General features: G+C 40.8%; 1 protein-coding gene across 6 annotated transcripts in view; it reads left to right on the top strand.

Moving 5' to 3' along the window:
* The window catches only part of BAG1 (BAG cochaperone 1), a 66777-nt gene extending 47269 nt beyond the window's left edge, over positions 1–19508 (top strand). For all 6 annotated transcript variants that reach the window (XM_087947146.1, XM_087947147.1, XM_087947144.1 and 3 more), the window contains 2 exons: positions 9813–9875; positions 19039–19508. In XM_087947146.1, coding sequence (XP_087803272.1) covers positions 9813–9875; positions 19039–19128 — 153 coding nt within the window. In that variant the 3' untranslated portion in view covers positions 19129–19508. The remainder of the gene's footprint in view (positions 1–9812; positions 9876–19038) is intronic.
* Positions 19509–19783: the final 275 nt, after the last annotated feature.

Here is a 19783-nt window from a genome sequence, read left to right as displayed (position 1 = left end):
AAATGCACTGGCTCAAGAAAAGCACATGGTGAATATGTGGCTGCCTCAGGCCAAAGATCAGTGATCGCCATCCTTATTTTTTTCCACATAAAGAGAGGATACTATGTTCCTGCCCAATTAAGCTTTTTCTGGCCAAATCACCTGCACAGCTTTTTTATGGGACCTTGCACGGACCCTTAGCTTCTTGTTTTATACCATTGGAAAGAATTTATTAGAGCAATTCTCCAGATTCCATGTTGTGTCTCAAATGCACTTCTGCACCTGGAGACAGGATTGACCAAAGTCGAAGCAAGAATCTGTATAGCATCTTTAAATCTGTGGCTAAAGCTTAACTTTTTTGCTCTATTAATCTTCCAAGACAAATTCTCCTTGTCATGAATCAAGGCTTTCAAGTCCATCCTTGCCAAACTAGGCTTCTCTCCAGCCTTAATACTTAAGTTGGACTATGACCAAGCAAAACAAACCTTGTGAGAAAGGGTAGAGAACATCGAAAGGCAAACAGTCTTAGGGAAAGCTCCGTTGTTTCTGGCTCCAGACACGATTAGATATGTTGTTACTCCTGCCAGCTATCTTAGTCAGTTGGAGTCAGCAAACCATTTTCGCTTGCACAGTGCCATGTGCTTCCATCTACCATCCCATATGGCAAGTATAAAAAAATACCACTGACTGAAAGACTTTGTTCCTATGGCTCATGAGAGTTGGAGACTGTTGGTCATATACTCCTTTGATGTTCCTTTTACAGAGATATTCTAAAAAAAAACCATATCCTTCCAATAATTGCTAGGTATCCTTACTGTTCCGACACTACTTATCTCCAGTGGCTGCTTAAGGATGAACAGTCTGTAACTACAGCAAAGGTGACCAGATTTGCGTAACAGCACTTCATCGGAAACATGTGTCTAATCCATCATAGTTATACAACAAATGTGGCAAACCCTTTGCACTGTTTATTCCTTTGCATTTTAGTACTAAACTGACTACCAGCCTCACAATTTATTGATTGTTATTTTAGTATAGTTAGAGGTAAACCATGTGTTATTGACAGACTGGATTTTATGAAAGGTTTTATCTGTTATTTATTATTTTATTCTAGAATTTTTAATTGGATATTCACAGATTGTTTTTATTTGTTCTGATCTATTTTAGTTCTTCTAGTCTATGACTGTAATAAACTGAATTGAATGGAATTGCTTAATAACACATGTTCAATTAAGGCTTGACCATTGAGGTCAGCTTTCTGCTGTGGCAGTTATCTTGAAGATGTTAAAAAAGAGTGTGTTTTAGATCTTTTATTGTTTAACTTCTACCTCAATGAAATTAGGGAAAAGCTTATACCTTCAAAACATCAGCTTGTAAATGTAACTGACAGACTTACATTATTATTTTTATATATAGACAATTCAATTAGTATCTGAACTTGTTGGACACAGGAAAGCATTAAGATAAATTACTTCTCATTGATCAATAATTTATTTCTACAGTATAAAAAATACAGTATTTTCTTTTTAAACCCCCCCCCCATTTGATGATTACCTCAACTTATAGCTTGATAAAGAGATAGCTATCCCAAGTAATTAGCCAGATTCTGTATATCAGTGATGATAGGATGTAAACAATTGCTTCAATTACTGTGAATCTGTTTTATCCATGTAATTTTATATTTCTTTTGATATACTATGTATTTAGATCATGACTTGTTTTGCCATACATATTTATTATCTTATTACTCTTTAAGTTGTTCTGGTCTATGATCATAATAAAACTACATTTACTGTATATACTCGAGTATAAGCCTAGTTTTTCAGCCCATTTTTTGTGCTGAAAAAATCCCCTCGGCTTATACTGAGTCAGATTCCCTCTGAAAAAAAATAATGGTGTGGAGTCGCGGCCTCCGGCGGCAGCGACTCCCAACAGCCCCAACCAGGAAGGGAAAGGCAAAAGCGCTTTGCCTTTCCCTTCCAGCGGCGCGGGACTGGGGCCGCGCCGGCGGTGGTGACTCCTGACTCAGGGGGCCTCCGAGGGAGGAAGAGAGTGACTCCTGCCTCCCACTGTCATCATCATCTTCTTCTTTTGGGTTAGTGAATCAATTAAACATTTCATGATAGTGAGATCATTTCCCAAATTAATTATTTTTATTTTTGAAATTTACCAGTAGCTGCTGCATTTCCCACCTAAACATACTCGAGTCAATAAGTTTTCCCAGTTTTTTGTGTAAAATTAGGTGCCTCGGCTTATATTCGGGTCGACTTATACTCGAGTATATACGGTATATGCTGTATTTTCTTCTAAGTAAACACAGATAAATCAAATGGATACACTTTATTTTAAGCATATCAAAACTTTAAAACATAAATGCTAATTAATATTCTCTAATAGCAATATACATAGTATTAAAATTATTACACCCACAGTATTAAAAAAACCTAATCGCTTTCCTAGCCTACAGTGAATTAGGAACAAAAATGTAAAAGATAAAGTAAACCGTAACATACCTGACTATTTATCATCAAGCAATGTATATACCATCTGAGCAAAAAATGTCATCCTCATTGATTGCCGGAGCTAATTGTCTAATTATCTATATGTAGTAGATAGTAGAGCAGGAAAACAAATTTCCTCATTAAGCAATATATTGCTTAAACAGACACAATTGCTTTCAGGGAATCATCTCAGTAAAGAAGATTCTACATATACATTTAAAGAACCAATATAATAATCCTTATAGGATTAGGCAAAATAGTTACCTAAAAGAATCTAGCCCAGATGTCAAACAAAAAATCTTTGGTATTACAACATAATAAGAATTTCCCATGACAGTTGTAGAACATTTTAGAACAGAGGTAAATAATTTTAATCCTAAAACCTAGACCTTGCTAATTTCCCATATATTTAAATTTAAAACATCCATTTTCTTTTGTAAATTCTTAGCAAGAAGTTATTGCTAAGAAATAATGATGGTTTGAATGTTCACCAGTGTGTAAAACGTATTTGAGTTTAGTTGGGAAGATCATGCTTTCCATCCTTAATCTTCAATTTCCTGAGATTACTACAGCATCATAAGAAAAACTATTTAATGGTACTTTGGTTATTATTGTTTTGATTTGTCACACACTCAGCCAGATGTTCAGACTAGATTTGGCATTTTCGCCAGCTATCAAATTATTTCCAAGGACCTGAGATAGGTAGATGTGGATGTATGATGGTGTTAGGGGTATTGTCATTGGATGTAAGCTATTCTGAATCTTTTGCATTTGACTGGTGGTGAATTGTTCAATGCTGATAGTGTTAAAGTGGTACTCTAGTTGTTTTGGGATTGCACCCAAAGCACCTATGACTATTGGTACCAGCTTTGCTTTTGTTTGCTACAGTCATTTTATTTCTATTTGTGCATCTTTGTATTTTGTTATTTTCTCTAGTTGTTTCTCTTCTGCTGTCTCCAAGTACTATCAAATCCACACTCCAGACTTTTTTGTCTTTCTTATGGACAATTGTTAAGTCTGGGGTTTTATGTGGCAGGTGCTGTCTGTTTGAATTCTAAAGTCTCAGAGAACTTTAGCTTCTTCATTTTCTATATTTTTATTTTATGGTCCCACCAGTTCTTGCCTGCAAGCAAACTATACTTCTTGCAGATCTTCCAATGCATCACTGTTGCTACTTTGTCACGCTGTTGTTATCACTGGATGTAAGCTATTTGGAGTTTTTTTGCATTTGACTGATGGTGAATTTGTCAATGCTGATGATGTTCAAGTGATGCCCCAGTTGTTTTGGGATTCACCCAAGGCACCTATCACTACTTCTACTACTTTTGCTTTCTTTTACTACAGTTGTTCTTTCTATTTGCAGGTCTTTGTATTTTATTATCTTCTCTAGTTCTTTCTCTTCTATTCTGCTATCTCCAGGTGCTGACATATCTACTATCCAGACCTTTTTGTCTTCTTATAATTGTTAAGCCTTAAGTGTTATGTGGCAAATGCTTGTCTATTTGAATTCTAAAGTTTCAAACCACTTTATTTTCTTCATTTTCTATAACTTTGTCTATTTTGTAGTCCCACCAGTTCTTTCTTGGAGGTAGATGGTATTTCTTACAAGTATATACCCTTGTTTTACTTTGTCATGTGGTTGTTAATTGTCAGTTTGTGCAGTGTTCTTGCAGCTAAGCAGGCGGCCACTTTTTTTCAGCTTTTTAAAGAGGTGGTGCTATTATTATTAGATTTTTCTTCTGTCTTTTTATGTATCTCAAGGCATGTATAGAGGGGATGGAGGTAGTTGTGGGTGCACAGATGGCTACTTGAAACTTCACAGTTAAAAGAAACATGTTCCTTTTTATTGTAGTCTTTGTACATTTCATATATGAATAAAATATACTGTAGCTTCCTTTCTCTGGCCTGATGTAGGAGTTCCCATCTAACCAGAAACCTAGCAAACACAATTTTCTGAAGGGATAGGGTTGGTGTTCTTCTCACAATTATTCTGAAGGCTAGAAAGTGGTGTTTTGACTAGAAAGCTAATGAATGTGATGTTTCTGAAGACTAGAGAAGCTGGTTCTACCCATCAGAAAGATTATGTTTGCTATGACTCATTGTATCAGGCAGTGGGGGGAAGGCTAGAGTCATCTGGGCATGGTGGGGCTGGTCAAAGTTGATAGACCAAGGCCTCTGGGTAAGTTTGCATTGGTGGTGGGCCATGGGTGTGTGTGGCTGAGGTGGGAGTTGCAGCACCCACAAAGCTGTAATGGCAGGCATGATACCAAGCACCCAAATTGTGACATGCAGGTGCAGTGCAATGGCTATAATTTCAGGTATGGGTTGTAACTCCTTCAGAAAGTGCCATCATGAATCACTTACGAACCATACTGGAGGGACAGCTAGAAAAATCATTATCTTTGTTTTTGATTTAAATATTTCTACTTCATATGACAAATGTATATTATGTATACTGTGGGACTCAAAATTCTCACAAAAATAGGACTAGATTTTGACTAGAATGAAAATCAAAGTATACACAATAAGCAGCTTAATTTTCAAGCCACATACCAGCTACAGTCATAAAATTAAAGTATAATACTTTCCATTAATGATAATGCAGTTGGGCTTGCTCATCATTGCAAGGAATGTTTGAAAATGTAATTAGTAATCCAATAAATGCCTTTTAAGTGACTCAGTCCATTCTGAAGATGTTTGTTGTCTTTCAAAACTTTTATAAAATTATTAGTTTTCAGTCATTTTTTTAATATGAATCACCAACCTATTCAACTCTACTATTTTTAAAAAGTTAAAACATAAAATCTCTGATTTGGATTACCACTGGCCTCCAATACAGGTAATCTTCAAGATATAACTGTAATACAGCCTGCCCAATAGTCACATGTCACAACAGTTGTTAAATGACCACCTCAATTAACAACTTTTCCATCCCAGCTGCCCTCAATGAATCATTTAACAAACATGCATGTTGTAAGTGGAACATAGGGTGGCTCAGGGAAGGCTGTTAGAGGCCTAACAAAGGCCCAGAATCATTTGCCCTTGCCCTCCCAAAGCTTCCCTTCCAAGATGCCCCATGCTTCACTTCTACCCTCCCCAGAGACTTTTTCCATTCCTACTAGGCAGAGGTATTCAGCAGGTTCTGACCAGTTTTGGAGAACCGGTAGTGGAAATTTTGAGTAGTTCAGACAACCAGTGAATCCCGTCTCTGACTGGAGATTTTACAATATCCTTCCCATGCCACGCCCAATAAGCCACGCCCACAGAACCGGTAGTAAAGAAAAATTGAATCCCACCACTGTTACTAGGCCCCCAGGCTTTAGGCCTGATTTCCACCTCACCAGGCCAAACACCCCCTCCTCACCTTTTGAAAAGCTCTGAGGCCTTCCAAAGGGCTAGAACATATTGCTTGATTATGCAGCAGCATGGCGTGATTCTGTAAGGTTTTTGAGTGCAGTTCAGAATCTGATAAGTCCAATGAAACTCTGAACACGGGGCAACTGATAATCAGCTTTTATTTCTGATCAGAAAGCAAAAAACAGGGCGACCTTTTAGTCTCCCACCTTAAACAGAGCAGGCAGAGAGAAAAACAGGCGCGTGCAAAAAACTTTTTCTCAAACTCTTTATAGTTCATACAGCTTGCAAATATCGTCATTGCTATAGAAACATTATTTCATATCATGATTTTTCTCAGTGCTTCTGCAAACAAAGGAACCTTATATCGGAAAGAAATACATTTTAGCCCAGAGCTTTGTTTCTCACATTTAGTTGCTGAAAAAAATGCATTTAAGTTACTTATAGCAAACAAGGTAGAATTGACATTTTGTGCTTCACAAGATGTTACTTTAGGCTAAGCTTGGCAATTCGCCCAGGAACTTTATCTTTGCAGTTAGCGCATTAGGTTACAATGGAGTCCAGCCCAGCCCAGCAGGGAATCAAGGGTTGAGCCAGACACACTGCTTAGGCTTGACAAGTTGACACACTAATCCTTTCAATTCTAAAAGCAGCCACCATATTTCCAGTGGCTGAATTTCATTTTGGTAATGCCACTGGAATACCAGCTCTGTGTTTATTTAAAGGTAACGTAGTCCAGTCTTCATTTTGCAAATATTGGAAAACAATGGGAGATTGTTTTCCAAATACGTTATATCCATTTTTCTTCTGATATAAACTAAATAGGTATTTTTTAATTTAAAAAAGGAGATCTGGTTGATTTTGAATGATTTATTCTTATTAAGCACATGTGCATTTCTGCCAAACAATGGATTCTTTTCAAAATACAAAGTAATTGCTTGCTCAATATTGATGTAAAGTTGACCATTCTGTCTCCCTCCCACCAGTCTGCAAAGCCAGCAAGATTGGGGAAATCTGCTCTACATTATTAAAATTGGCTTTCCTGAAATCTAATATATATTTACAATTATGTCCTAGTTTTTATTTCTATAATATTTGAAACTTAAGATGATAGGATTATTCTTTCCAAGGCGGGGGTTCGGGATCCCCAGCTACTGATTTTAACTTTTCCATCTTGATTAGGTTCAGATCTAGGAGAATTAAACCTCTTGCTCTTATTCTAACTGTCTGTAAAATTAAACAGTTCTCAAGATCACTAATAGAGGTTTAGGATCTTGCTGTCTTTCAGGAAGAATTACTTAATTAGAAAATAACAATTAAAGGAAACAATGTTCAAAAGAAACAGAAGCAATAGAAAGGAGTAACTATTTGTTAAAAATACACATAGGAAACTTGGCAATACTGTACAGAGTATCTTAGTTAAAATTAAAAATAATAAATAGAAAAATGTTTTAAATATCATGTATATAACCTCATTCATCTATCAAAAAAGAAACTGTAAATGATATAATATTTTCCAAGAAACAAACTGCAGATCTTTCAGTGGAAATCAAGTGATAGAGATAGGGATTTTCATTAAACTAATATATCTACTGGGAACAAAGTCAGTAATGCCCCATCTAGGAGATTCCTGATCTGTCCTATGAACAACTTTTTACTTCAGAGGATAAATAAAGACATCAAGTGAAGAATAGTTTACATCAAACAATAAATGAAGTGAAGCATCAAAAGTATTCTTGACTTTAAGGAAAACTGTGTTTTACACATATGTAGTTAAACACATACCTGAGACTTGATCAGAATAGATTTTAATAAATTCAAAGCAGTAATAAGGATTTCATGATAGGAGAAGCTACCACTTAAGGCTATCACTCATTTTTGTAGAGCTAGCTTTAGTTTACCATTACTTCCCTGGAAGAACTGTATCTTACTGAATTGTTAATTATCTGAGGAGACAGACCTGGATACATAATTATTTCATTATTTTCCAAAGAACATGTAATCCAGTGAGCTGCAAAATACTATTTTGAGTTGTTGATCAAAGAAATTTAATTAAGCATGACTTTACCGTATTTGCCGGCGTATAAGACGACTGGGGGTATAAGACGAGCCCCCAACATTTCCACTCAAAATATAGTTTTTGTTATATACTCGCAGTATAAGGCGACCCCCCACTTGAGGCATGCTTTTCAAGGCAAAAAAGTCGTCTCATACGCCGGCAAATACGGTAAGTTGTAACACTTGGGGTATTCTGGATATAATTCTTGATTGACACCCCCAACCCCTTTCCCCCAAACTTACAAAGCCACCAAAATGCTTTAGAGAGGCAGCTTCGCCTTTCTCAGGCTGGCACTCAATTCCTCTCCCTTTCTTTGTGACAGCCCCGCGTGCGTGCCATCGGGACTCCAAGGGTGGGGGATGGACAGCTGCCAACTCACTCTCTCTCTCTCTCTCTGTGTGTGTGTGTGTGTGTGGTGTGGAGGGTAATTCCGGCTATCTCTGGGCTCCGCTTGGTTTTAAAGTCGCTTGGCCGGTTCCCAAGTCGCAGCGCGCTGGCCGGGAGACGCGGCGCCGGGTGGAAGCTCGGTGCAGGGAGGCAGATCTTTCTCTCTTAAGCGGGGAGGGGAGGAGGGGACAAGAGGAGGGACGGGATGGGACAGGGGCGGGAGGAGGGCGCCCGCCTTCTTCCACCGCCCACCGGACCCTTTTCTTCCCAAGGGGACCCTGGAAAGCAGCTCGGGAGCCGGGTGGCCCTGCCCAGCGGGGTCCCATCAGGAACTTCCTGAGGACATCCCCCCCCGCCCCAAGCACAGCCCTCCCGGTCTTTCAAAGAGGGAGGGAGAAGCGGGAGGAGCAAATTGCCGCCCCGCCCCGCTGCCCAGAAGGAGGGCGCCACAGTCCACCCCACCACCTTCTCCCCCCACTCCCGGGCCATTACGCGGCTCGGGGCTGGCTGGGCGAGCGGCCCGCCAGAGACCCTCCCGCTCCACCCCACCCCACCTCCAGATTGGCCTCGCAAGCGCCCGAGCCGGGCGGAGGGTGGGTGGGTGGGTGGGAGGAGGAGGAAGAGAGACTTGGCTGGGCTTGAAGGGGCTTCGCAAGTTGCGGAGCTCCGCCCCGTCGCTCTTGCACCGAGTGACAATGTATTTACCGCGTATAAGACGACCCCCCACTTGGAGGCATGTTTTTAGGGCAAAAAAGTCGTCTTATACGCCGGCAAATACGGTAGTTTTAAATTAAAGCAAAACCCTACATTATACGGTATTAATATCCTGATTGTATCTATTTTTAAAAAATGTTCATTGAAAAATGACTCCATAAAGATATTTAAGTGGCTGATATTAATATTTTCAAATCTTGTTTCTAAACTATTTGTTTAGTGCTTTTCTTATTAGTGTCTCATGTAATTATCTTTAATTGTCATATCTTTGGGTGGGGGGGGAGTTCTGCAGCATTGTGCTGATATTTGCTGAATGCTTTTATAAATCCTGAAAAGAGATTCCCAAACACTAAAAGTTCCAAATAAGAAAGCTTTTTTCTCCCTCTATCAAAAATATTGATGGGATCTGGGAAGGATAATGATTATTTCTGATTAAGCAACATTTATCAGCAGTTTATTGACAGCTTCTTTAAAGCCTTTATTTATAAATATATTTGTTAACATTTTTCTTCAGCAGACAAAGTAGGAGCAGGGAATTTGTTTTTCTCTTGCTGGCAAACCTTTGAAGCCATTATGTCTCTACTAGAATTCAACACTTAATAATGGGAGTCAATTTACCTCTTAAATAACAAGGGCTCCAAGATGTCTATGAAGATTCTCAGTTATCCAGGTCATGGTTGTCCCAAAGATACTTTTTCAAGAAGCAACTGGACTTCCTTCGTTTTCCTTAAAGACATTTCACTTCTCATCAAAGATATATATATATATTTAGATTGTACCAGACAATTTTAATGATTATTTATTTTTATTCTTCTCAGATTCTACCAGACAACTTTAATGATAGTAAACAAAAAAAGAAAGGGCTAGTGAAAAAAGTTCAGGTAAGTTCTATAATAAAGTTAGAGTGTTTTGATGTAAAGCAGAGATTAGAAATCAGAAATTGTAAATGGTTAAAATTGGCATTGAGAGGTTTGTACCTTCAGAATTTCAAGATACAGTTAATTTAGCTTTAAAATAGATTTAACTTGTCAAGTCTTGTTTCCTGTCTGGTGTACTCGGGAGGCTGACAGAGGTCCAGCACAGAATCCTTTTTTGCTTATATAACAAGACTATAGGGTTGAATAAGAGACAGATTGTTTCCACCCAAGCCTTTACAACCACAGGTTTATTGAGTCAGCACTGAAATAGCATGACATCCTAGGCCAAGGATGAAGTTGTAACAGTCAATCAGCCCAAACCAAAGACAATAAAAGACCAGCAAACAATATACTGATTGAGTAAGTAGAGTGTACTGATGATACTGCATCTCATGCCATCAAATGACCTCGTCCATCCATTTCATATAACATTTAAAGATGAGTGATCAGAACCTTGCAGCATTCCACGTTGCAAGGACCTAAGTCTAGATCTCTGTTCCTCCACTAACACCACTGGAAACAGCTACAGAGACAAGAGAAGAACCATTGCAAAAGTTCCTCCTAGTTCCTGAAGTCTGTCCAGCAAGTACTTGTATTTATTATTTCATGACAGTTAAATACACATTCATATTTGAAGAATAAAAACAATTGCAAATTATTAAATGTTTGCAAATTTTTGCAATAAATGACATTGATTACATAGACCTTTTTAATATAACTTAGGTTTCTTTGTGTGCATAAGCTTATGTGTGTGTGTATTTGTTCCAGAAACCATCTTCAAAAGGATTATGATTAAAAATCAATTGAATATATTACCAATTAAAATCAATTATCTGTAAAATATAGTAATAATTAATAATTTATAAAATTATTTCCATATGCATATGCCACCATTCTTTCATGAACAAAAACATAAACCTGTACGATTCCATATTTCTTTCCAGAAAAAATAGCAAATAATAATAATAATAATAATAATAATAATAATAATAATAATAATAATAATAATAATAATAATAATAATAATAATAATAATAATAATAATAATAGGATGCAAATATGGTAAATGAAAAACAGAACAATAGAGTTCAAAAGGACATTGGAGATTTTCTAGTCCAGTCCTCTGTTCAAACAGGAGACTCTATACCATTCCAGTGCCTGTCCGGCCTCTTTTTAAAAGCCTCCAGTGGTAGAGCACCCACAACTTCTGAAGACAAACTATTCCACTGGTTAATTGTCCTCACTGTTAGGAAAATTTCTCCTAAGTTGTTTCTCTCCTTGATTAGTTTTCATCATTTCTTGTCTTGCCTTCTGGTGCTTTAAAAAATAGGTTGACCTCTCTTCTTTGGGACAGCCCTTTATACATTGGAACACTGCTATCATATCACTCCTGGTCCTTCTTTTCACTAGACTACATACTTAGTTCCTGCAACTGTTCTTTGTATGTTTTAGCCTCCAGACCACTAATCATCCTTGTTTCCCTTCTCTCCATTCTGTCTCAACATCTTTTTTATAATACGGTGATCAAAACCAGATGTAGTATGCTAAGTGCGGCCTTGCTAAGGCTTTATAAGTGGTACTAATGCTTCATATAATGATTATGTTCCTCTGTTAATGCAACCTAGGATTGTATTGGCTTTTTGATGGCTGCCACACACTACTGTCTCATATTTAAGTGATTGTCCACTCCAAGATCCCTCTCACAGTTACTGCTTATTGAGACAGGTTTCACCTAATCTATACTTGTAAATTTGTTTTTTCTTGCTCAAATGTAAAACCCTATTTTTCTCTCTGTTGAATTTTATTTTATCAGATGGAGCCCAGTGTTCAAGTCTATAGAGATCCATTTGGATCTTAAGCCTATCTTCTGTGCTATTAGCTATTCCTGCCAGTTTAATATCTACAGATTTGATGAGTTTCCCTTCTATTTCCTTATCTAAATTGTTTATGAAGATATGGAGTCTTGGGCCTAAAGTGGAACCTTGGTTACCCTACTGCTTACTTCCCTCGATGTAGATGTAGTTCCATTAAGGGCTACATGTGGTTTGTCAACCAGTTCCTTTGTCAAATGAAGGGTAGTACACTAGGGGGGAGAAGGAAAATGAAAGGGAGAAAGAAAACTTTATATATATATATGTATATGTGTGTGTGTGTGTGTTTTCTTAAGTTTTCGTGGGTACTTACATGTATGGTATTCAGCTTTGTTTGGGTATTTTCCCACGTCATTATAGTTGTACTTTTAAAGTTGTAGCAACGTTTCAGCAGAATCTCATCTGCCATCATCAGGCTTCTGATGATGGCAGATGAATTCTGCCGACTGCTACAACTTTAAAAGCACAACTATATGACGTGAAATACCGAACAAACTGAATACCATATATGTATGTATGTATGTATGTCTAGCTGTGTTCGGGTCTTTTCCAACAAACGAGTCCCAGCCACGAAAACTAACTCCAGACCCAAAACAACACGGGACACCACTGCCAGTCCCCCTCATCAGACCCAGGCCCAAGCCCATCCTATAAACGAAGGACAACCACCATCCAGAAAACAGACCACGGCTGCTTCTCCAGCTGTTGCACCCCCCGACCCCAAAACCAAACAAGCTGACACATGCTAAGAACACAGACCCAGACCCCAAACTCGAAGCCAGACTAAAACCCAGAATGCTACATCACAGCCACCTGCTCAGGATATCACATCAGAAAACTCAGGAAATTACACCACAAGAACTCAAGAAGTTGCAACACAGCAAATGACCCAGGACATCACAGCACAAGACCAAGGATACCACAGCAATAAGTCTCACAAGGTCGTCACACAACCCATTACCCAAGCCGTTACTACACAGGAGGCTAATGGAAAAGAGATCAAAACACAAACGACCCAGGAGATTACAACGCAGGACCCAGGATACCACAACAAAAGAACTCACAAGCCCATCACACAACCCATTACCCAAGCCGTTAAAACACAAGAGGCTAATGGAAAAAAGGTCACTACAAAACAAACGACCCAAGAGATTACAGCACAAGATCCAGGATATCTCCACAACAAAACTCACAAGGCCATCACACAGCCCATTATACCAACATCAACTCCATCAACCAATCAAGAGGTAGCAGCACAGCCAACCAGCCCAGCCCCCACCACCAGTATTTATAGAGAGACAGCAGCTCCGATCACACACTGCTTGCACTGGCACGAAGCCGAAAGCGCCAGCCTGAGGATGGCGACTGGGACCTCGCCGAAACATTGCCAAGATACTCTTAATCTTACACGGGAAAAGACCCGAACACACCTAGACCTACCGTGTTTCTCATAAAATAAGGCCGGGTCTTATATTTTTTGAGCCCCGAAAAAACGGCTAGGCCGTCTTTTCGGGGGTGACTTAATTCCCTCCTTTGCATCCTCATCTAGAGCGCCCCGCAGGCAGCCTCGCCACCAGCCGCTCCTAACGGGTGATCATGGCAAAGTGCAGAGAGCTCCCTACTCCCACCAAACACCTTTGCTGCAGACCCAAGACCTTTGGCACCCGCCGCTGTTGCTTTCCCTTCTGCCCATTCCGCCGCCACGTTTAGAGCTGCCACTTCCGTGTTTGGAGTGCCTCTGCCATTTGGAGTGTTGCCGCCATTTGGAGCACCGCCGTCATGTTTGGAGCTGCCACTTCCACGTTTGGAGTTGCCGCTGTGTTTGAAGTGGCGGCGCTCCAAATGGCGGTGGTGCTCCAAACAGCAGCAGTGCTCCAAACGCGGAAGCGGCAGCTCCAAACGTGGCGGCAGCTCCAAATGCGGACATGGCAACTCCAAACAGCGGCAGTGCTCCAAACAGCGGTGGGGTTCCAAACGTGGAAGTGGCAGCTCCAAACGCAGCAGCAGCTCCAAACGTGGAAGTGGCAGCTCCAAACACAGTGGTGGCATGGGCAGAAAGGAAATCAACAGCAGCGGGTGCTAAAGGTCTTGGGTCTGCCGCAAAGGTGCTTGGCAGGAGTAGGGAGCACTCTGCGCTCTGCCATGATATGCCATTAGGAGCAGCTGATGGCGAGGAATTGCTGCCCGCGGGGCGCTCCTAACGGCAAGTCCCCCCGCCCTTCCCCCCATTTTGCATGTTTTAAAATAGGCCTAAATTTGGGGGGAGGGCCTTAATTTCATTTTATGCCTAGAAAACATGCTGGGTCTTCCTATTGGGGGAGGTCGTGTTGTTGGAGAAACACGGTACATAGCTGTACCCGTGAAAATCTACGAAAACATATATATATATATATATATATATATATATATATATATATATATATATATATATATATATATATATATACCGTGTTTCTCCAACAATACGGCCTCCACCAATAGGAAGACACAGCATGTTTTCTAGGCATAAAATCAATTAAGCCCCTCCCCCAAATTTAGGCCTAGTTTAAAACATGCAAAATAGGGGAAGGGTGGGGGACTTGCCATTTGGAGTGCCGTTGGAGCTACCACCGCCGTTTGGAGTGCCGTTGGAGCTGCTGCCGCCGTTTGGAGCTGCCTCTGCCGTTTGGAGCCGCCGCCGTTTGGAGCTGCCTCTGCCGTTTGGAGCCGCCGCCGCCGCCGTTTGAAGCTGCCGCTTCCGCGTTTGGAGCACTACCGCTGTTTGGAGCACCACCGCCACTCCAAACACGGCGGCAGCTCAAACACGGAAGCGGCAGCTCAAGCGTGACGGCGGCACTCAACGGCGGCGGCGGCTCCAAGCGGCGTGGCTCCGCCTCCGTGTTTGGAGCTGCCTCTGCCGTTTGGAGCCGCCACCGCCGTTTGGAGTGCCGCCATCACGTTTGGAGCTGCCGCTTCCGCGTTTGGAGCTGCCGCCGTGTTTGGAGTGGCGGTGGTGCTTCAAACAGCGGTAGTGCTCCAAACGCGAAGCGGCAGCTTCAAGGCGGCGGCGGCTCCAAGCGGCAGAGGCAGCTCCAAGCGGCGGCGGTGGCTCCGCTTCCGTGTTTGGAGCTGCCTCTGCCGTTTGGAGCCGCCACCGCCATTTGGAGTGCCGCCATCACGTTTGGAGCTGCCGCTTCCGCGTTTGGAGCTGCCGCCGTGTTTGGAGTGGCGGTGGTGCTTCAAACAGCGGTAGTGCTCCAAACGCGGAAGCGGCAGCTTCAAACGGCGGCGGCGGCTCCAAACGGCAGGGGCAGCTCCAAACGGCAGAGGCAGCTCCAAACGGCGGCAGCACTCCAAACGGCAGCGGAATGGGCAGAAGGGAAAGCAACAGAGGCAGGTGCCAAAGGTCTTGGGTCTGCAGCAAAGGTGTTTGGTGGGAGTAGGGAGCTCTCTGCGCTTCGCCATGATCGCCCGTTAGGAGCAGCTGGTGGCGAGGCTGCTGCGGGCGCTCTAGATGAGGATGAAAGGGGGAAATTAAATTACCCCGAAAAGCGGCCTAGCCGTTTTTCGGGCTCAAAAATAAGGCCCGGCCTTATTATGTGAGAAACACGGTATTCTTAAGTTTTCGCGGGTACTTACATGTATGGCCTTCAGCTTTGTTCGAGTATTTTCCCACGTCATTATAGTTGTGCTTTTAAAGTTGTAGCAACATTTCAGCAGAATCTCATCTGCCATCATCAGGCTTCTGTATTGTGTTCGTCTGTGAGTCAGACTTTTACAGTGGTTTCAGATTTAAATTTGGGGCAGCCTATTGCTGTGCCAGAATGGTTTTTCTTCATCCTGATTGGTTGGGAGTCTTGGTCTGTGTTTATTGGTCTCAGAGTTTGCTGTGTTCTGCTTGATTGGTGTCTCTAATATCTTCTGTCTGTTTTTTGGCTCTTTTTGTATCTTGATTGGCTGGCAGCATTGTGTTACTTTATTGGAGGTCTTTAGTGCAGCTTGGCTTCGGGTAAATGGACAGCTATCATTAGTTAGGAAGCTGGGTTTCATCTGGGTGCCTGGTTGGGATGTGTTTGAGCTGGAGGTATCAGGGGGGATCTGTTTGTGCCCAGGTGTTTGCCTGGCTTGTGGTGTGGAGATTTTTTTGTTTGTGAGTGCAGGCTTCCAAATGATTGACAGCCTGGTGGAATCATCTCTTCTGTTCATGCTTTCTGGTCTTTTTTCAATCTCTATGGCTTCTCTGATGATTCTGTGGCTGGAATTTTCTATAGTGGCTAGGGTTTTGTTGCCATTGAAGTTGATGCTATGACCTGTGGCTTCCATGTGTTGGACTAGTGAGGAAGTGTGTTCCAGCTTTTTGACTGCATTTTGTGTTCATCCAGGCGGGTGCTTATTCTTCTATTGGTCTGTCCAATGTATGTGGCCAGGCATGATGCACAGGGGACTTCGTATATGCCTTGGTTTTCCAGGTCAATTTTGTCTTTGGGGTTTCTGAGGATGGCTGCTATTTTTCTGTCTGTTTTGAAGGCAGTCTTGATGTGGTGTCTGTATAGTATCTTACTAATTTTGTCTGTAGTGCCTCTTATGTAGGGCAGGACAGCTGTTCCATGGGTCTGTTCATCTTCTGGGTCTCTATTATGTCTCAGTGTGTTTTTGTGGATCAAGTTGGTGATTTTGCTTTTGTGGAAGCCGTTGGCTGTCAATATTTTAGTCAGGGTGCATAGTTCAGTCTTAATATGTGTCTTGTCTGCCAGGCGTTTGGTTCTAGTAATTAGTGTTTTAGCCACGGAGTTTATCTGTGCTGGGTGGTGGTGGGATTGGGCGTTGAGGTAGCGGTTGGTGTGTGTTTTCTTCTGGTATATGGTGTGTCCTAGTGTGCCATCTGTTTTTTTGTAGATTAGTACATCTAGGAATGGTAGTTGTTTGTTTGTTTCTGTTTCCATGGTGAACTTGATTTTGGGGTGTGCGCTGTTTAGGTGTGTTAGGAAATTGTTTAGGTTTTTTTGTCCATGGGGCCAAATCACGAATGTGTCATCGATGTATCTTAACCATAGTTTGGGTTTGAGGATGGCATTGGCCAGGGCTCTGGATTCGAATTCTTCCATGAACAGGTTTGCAATGACAGGTGACAGTGGTGATCCCATGGGGGCTCCTTCTATTTGTTTGTATCTTTGTCCTTTGTATATGAAATATGTGTTGGTTAAGCAGTGTTCTGATAGTTCCATGAGGTGTTTAGCTGGTTGGTATTTATTTTTGATGATTTCAAGGGTCTCTTTTATCGGGACTTGAGTGAATAGTGAAACCACGTCAAAACTTACAAGCAGATCTTCTTGCTCCACGTGTAGATCTTTGATCATTTCCAAGAAGTGGTATGAGTTTTGTACATGAGAAGCTGCTGTTTCAGCATGGGGCTGTAGCTCTTTTGCTAGGTGTTTAGCTAGGTTTTGTAGTGGTGCTCCTCTGGAGCTGACTATGGGTCTGAGAGGTATGCCTTCTTTGTGTATTTTTGGGAGGCCGTATAGTTTGGGGCATCTGGAAGATTTCTCTCTGGGTATGATCGTGTGTTGGATCTCTTTGTTTATGTGGCTGGTTATAATTTTCTTCTTGGTTAATTTTTCCAGATATGTGGTTGGGTCTGTGTTTATGGGTTTGTATGTGGAGTCTTGAAGTAGGTCTGTCAATTTTGTTTCATAGTCTTTTCTGTCCATTACTACAGTGGCATTCCCTTTATCTGCTGGGAGGATGATTATGCTGCTGTCTCTTTTCAGGGTTTGTCCACACCACAAGCCAGGCAAACACCTGGGCACAAACAGATCCCCCCTGATACTTCCAGCTCAAACACATCCCAACCAGGCACCCAGATGAAACCCAGCTTCCTAACTAATGATAGCCGTCCATTTACCCGAAGCCAAGCTGCACTAAAGACCTCCAATAAAGTAACACAATGCTGCCAGCCAATCAAGATACAAAAAGAGCCAAAAAACAGACAGAAGATATTAGAGACACCAATCAAGCAGAACACAGCAAACTCCGAGACCAATAAACACAGACCAAGACTCCCAACCAATCAGGATGAAGAAAAAACCATTCTGGCACAGCAATAGGCTGCCCCAAATTTAAATCTGAAACCACTGTAAAAGTCTGACTCACAGACGGACACAATACAGAAGCCTGATGATGGCAGATGAGATTCTGCTGAAACGTTGCTACAACTTTAAAAGCACAACTATAATGACGTGGGAAAATACCCGAACAAAGCTGAAGGCCATACATACATACATACATACATACATACATACATACGTGTGTGTGTGTGTGTGTGTTTTCTGAGGTTCTCGTGGGTATTTGTATGTGGATCTTTGGTTATTCGGGTTTTCTCCCGCGTAAGATTGGAAGTATCTAGGCAACGTTTCGATGAAGTCTCATTCATCATCTTCAGGCTTGTGTCTTCAGCTCTGTGCTTCTCAGAGTGATGTGAGCTTGCAGCTGCTTCTTCCTTTTAACTGCTAGTGGGGGTGTGACTTGATTGGGTGGGGGCTTGGCTGTGTTCTGATTGGGTGGGGGTGTGTTCTCATTGGTTGGGGGGTTGGCCGTGTTCTGATTGGCTGGAGTTGTGTTCTGTTCAGGTGGGGGCTTGGTTGTGCTCAGGTTAGTCTTAGTTGCTGGGGGATTTGAGCTGGTGAGCTGTGATCTTGTTGTTTGGCTTCGAGTTCGTGGTCGTGCCGCATCTTCATGGTGGGGGTCAGTTCGCTTCATGTATGGCTCGGAGGGGTTTGAAGTGGGTAGTGAAGCAGCTGCAAGCTCACATCATTCTGAGAAGCACAGAGCTGAAGACACAAGCCTGAAGATGATGAATGAGACTTCATCGAAACGTTGCCTAGATACTTCCAATCTTACGCAGGAGAAAACCCGAATAACCAAAGATATATATATATATATATATATATATATATATATATATATATATATATATATATATATATATATATATATATATATATATATATATATATATATATATATATATATATATATATATATATATATATATATATATATATATATATATATATATATATATATATATAATACATACATACACACACACACACACACACACACACACATATATATATGGAAGAAGATGCTCTAACAGAATCATTCAATGTTCAGTGTACAATTAATAACTAAAATAATTAATTGTCACTTTTATCATAGAAATGTAGTAAGAACATTATATTTTGACAAATATTGTTTGACTTTATTTTTGTTTTCAGGCTTTTCTTGCACAGTGTGATACAGTGGAAGGAAATATTGGTCAAGAAATGGATAAACTACAGTCAAAGAATATGGTCCTTGCAGAATGAAGCTCTTTTAAGTAACTAAGATAATGAATTGCTCTGTGAGCAAAAAGTTTGCTCTTGTTTTTAGAATAGTTATTCAAGTGTTTTTAAAATTTTTAATTTTAGCAGAGTTTTGTGAGAGTGTTGCATGTTAGCTATTGTTTACTCATCAATATGTATTTTAGTCATGTTTCAGGATAGCCTTCAGACACACAACCCATCTCTATTTTGTTTATTATTTTTCCCTTGCTACATTTCAATATATCTTTCTATGAACACATGTTTCAGCTGTTGTGGTTTCAATATTTTTATTTGTTCTATCTTTATAATGTCATCCAATCCAATATCTTTTATCATTATCATTGAAAATAAACTCAATAAATAATGTAATACATTGCAACAAATTTCCTATCACATTATATGTGTATGAATATATGACATATATATATAATTATATGTGTATGAATATATATGAAATATATGATTATGTGTATGACAATGTGTGTGTGTCTGTGAATATATATGATATAAATGTGAGTGTGTGTGTGTGACAGTGGACTAGAGTGTCCATAGCAATGGCTGAGAGCAGTGCGCCTGAAAATCCCAGCAGTGGCCAGGCATTCAAAGGGAAGAAGGCAGAGAGAAAAAGGATAAGTACGAAACACTTGTGGATAGGGAG

Source organism: Notechis scutatus, chromosome Z (genome assembly GCF_049901735.1).
Source record: "Notechis scutatus isolate UNSWTSFEM ecotype Mainland chromosome Z, rNotScu1.2, whole genome shotgun sequence".
In the NCBI taxonomy this organism is placed as follows: Eukaryota; Metazoa; Chordata; class Lepidosauria; order Squamata; family Elapidae; genus Notechis; species Notechis scutatus.
The sequence above is the reverse complement of the archived record's forward strand: the minus strand, read 5'-3'. Positions and strand labels throughout refer to the sequence as shown.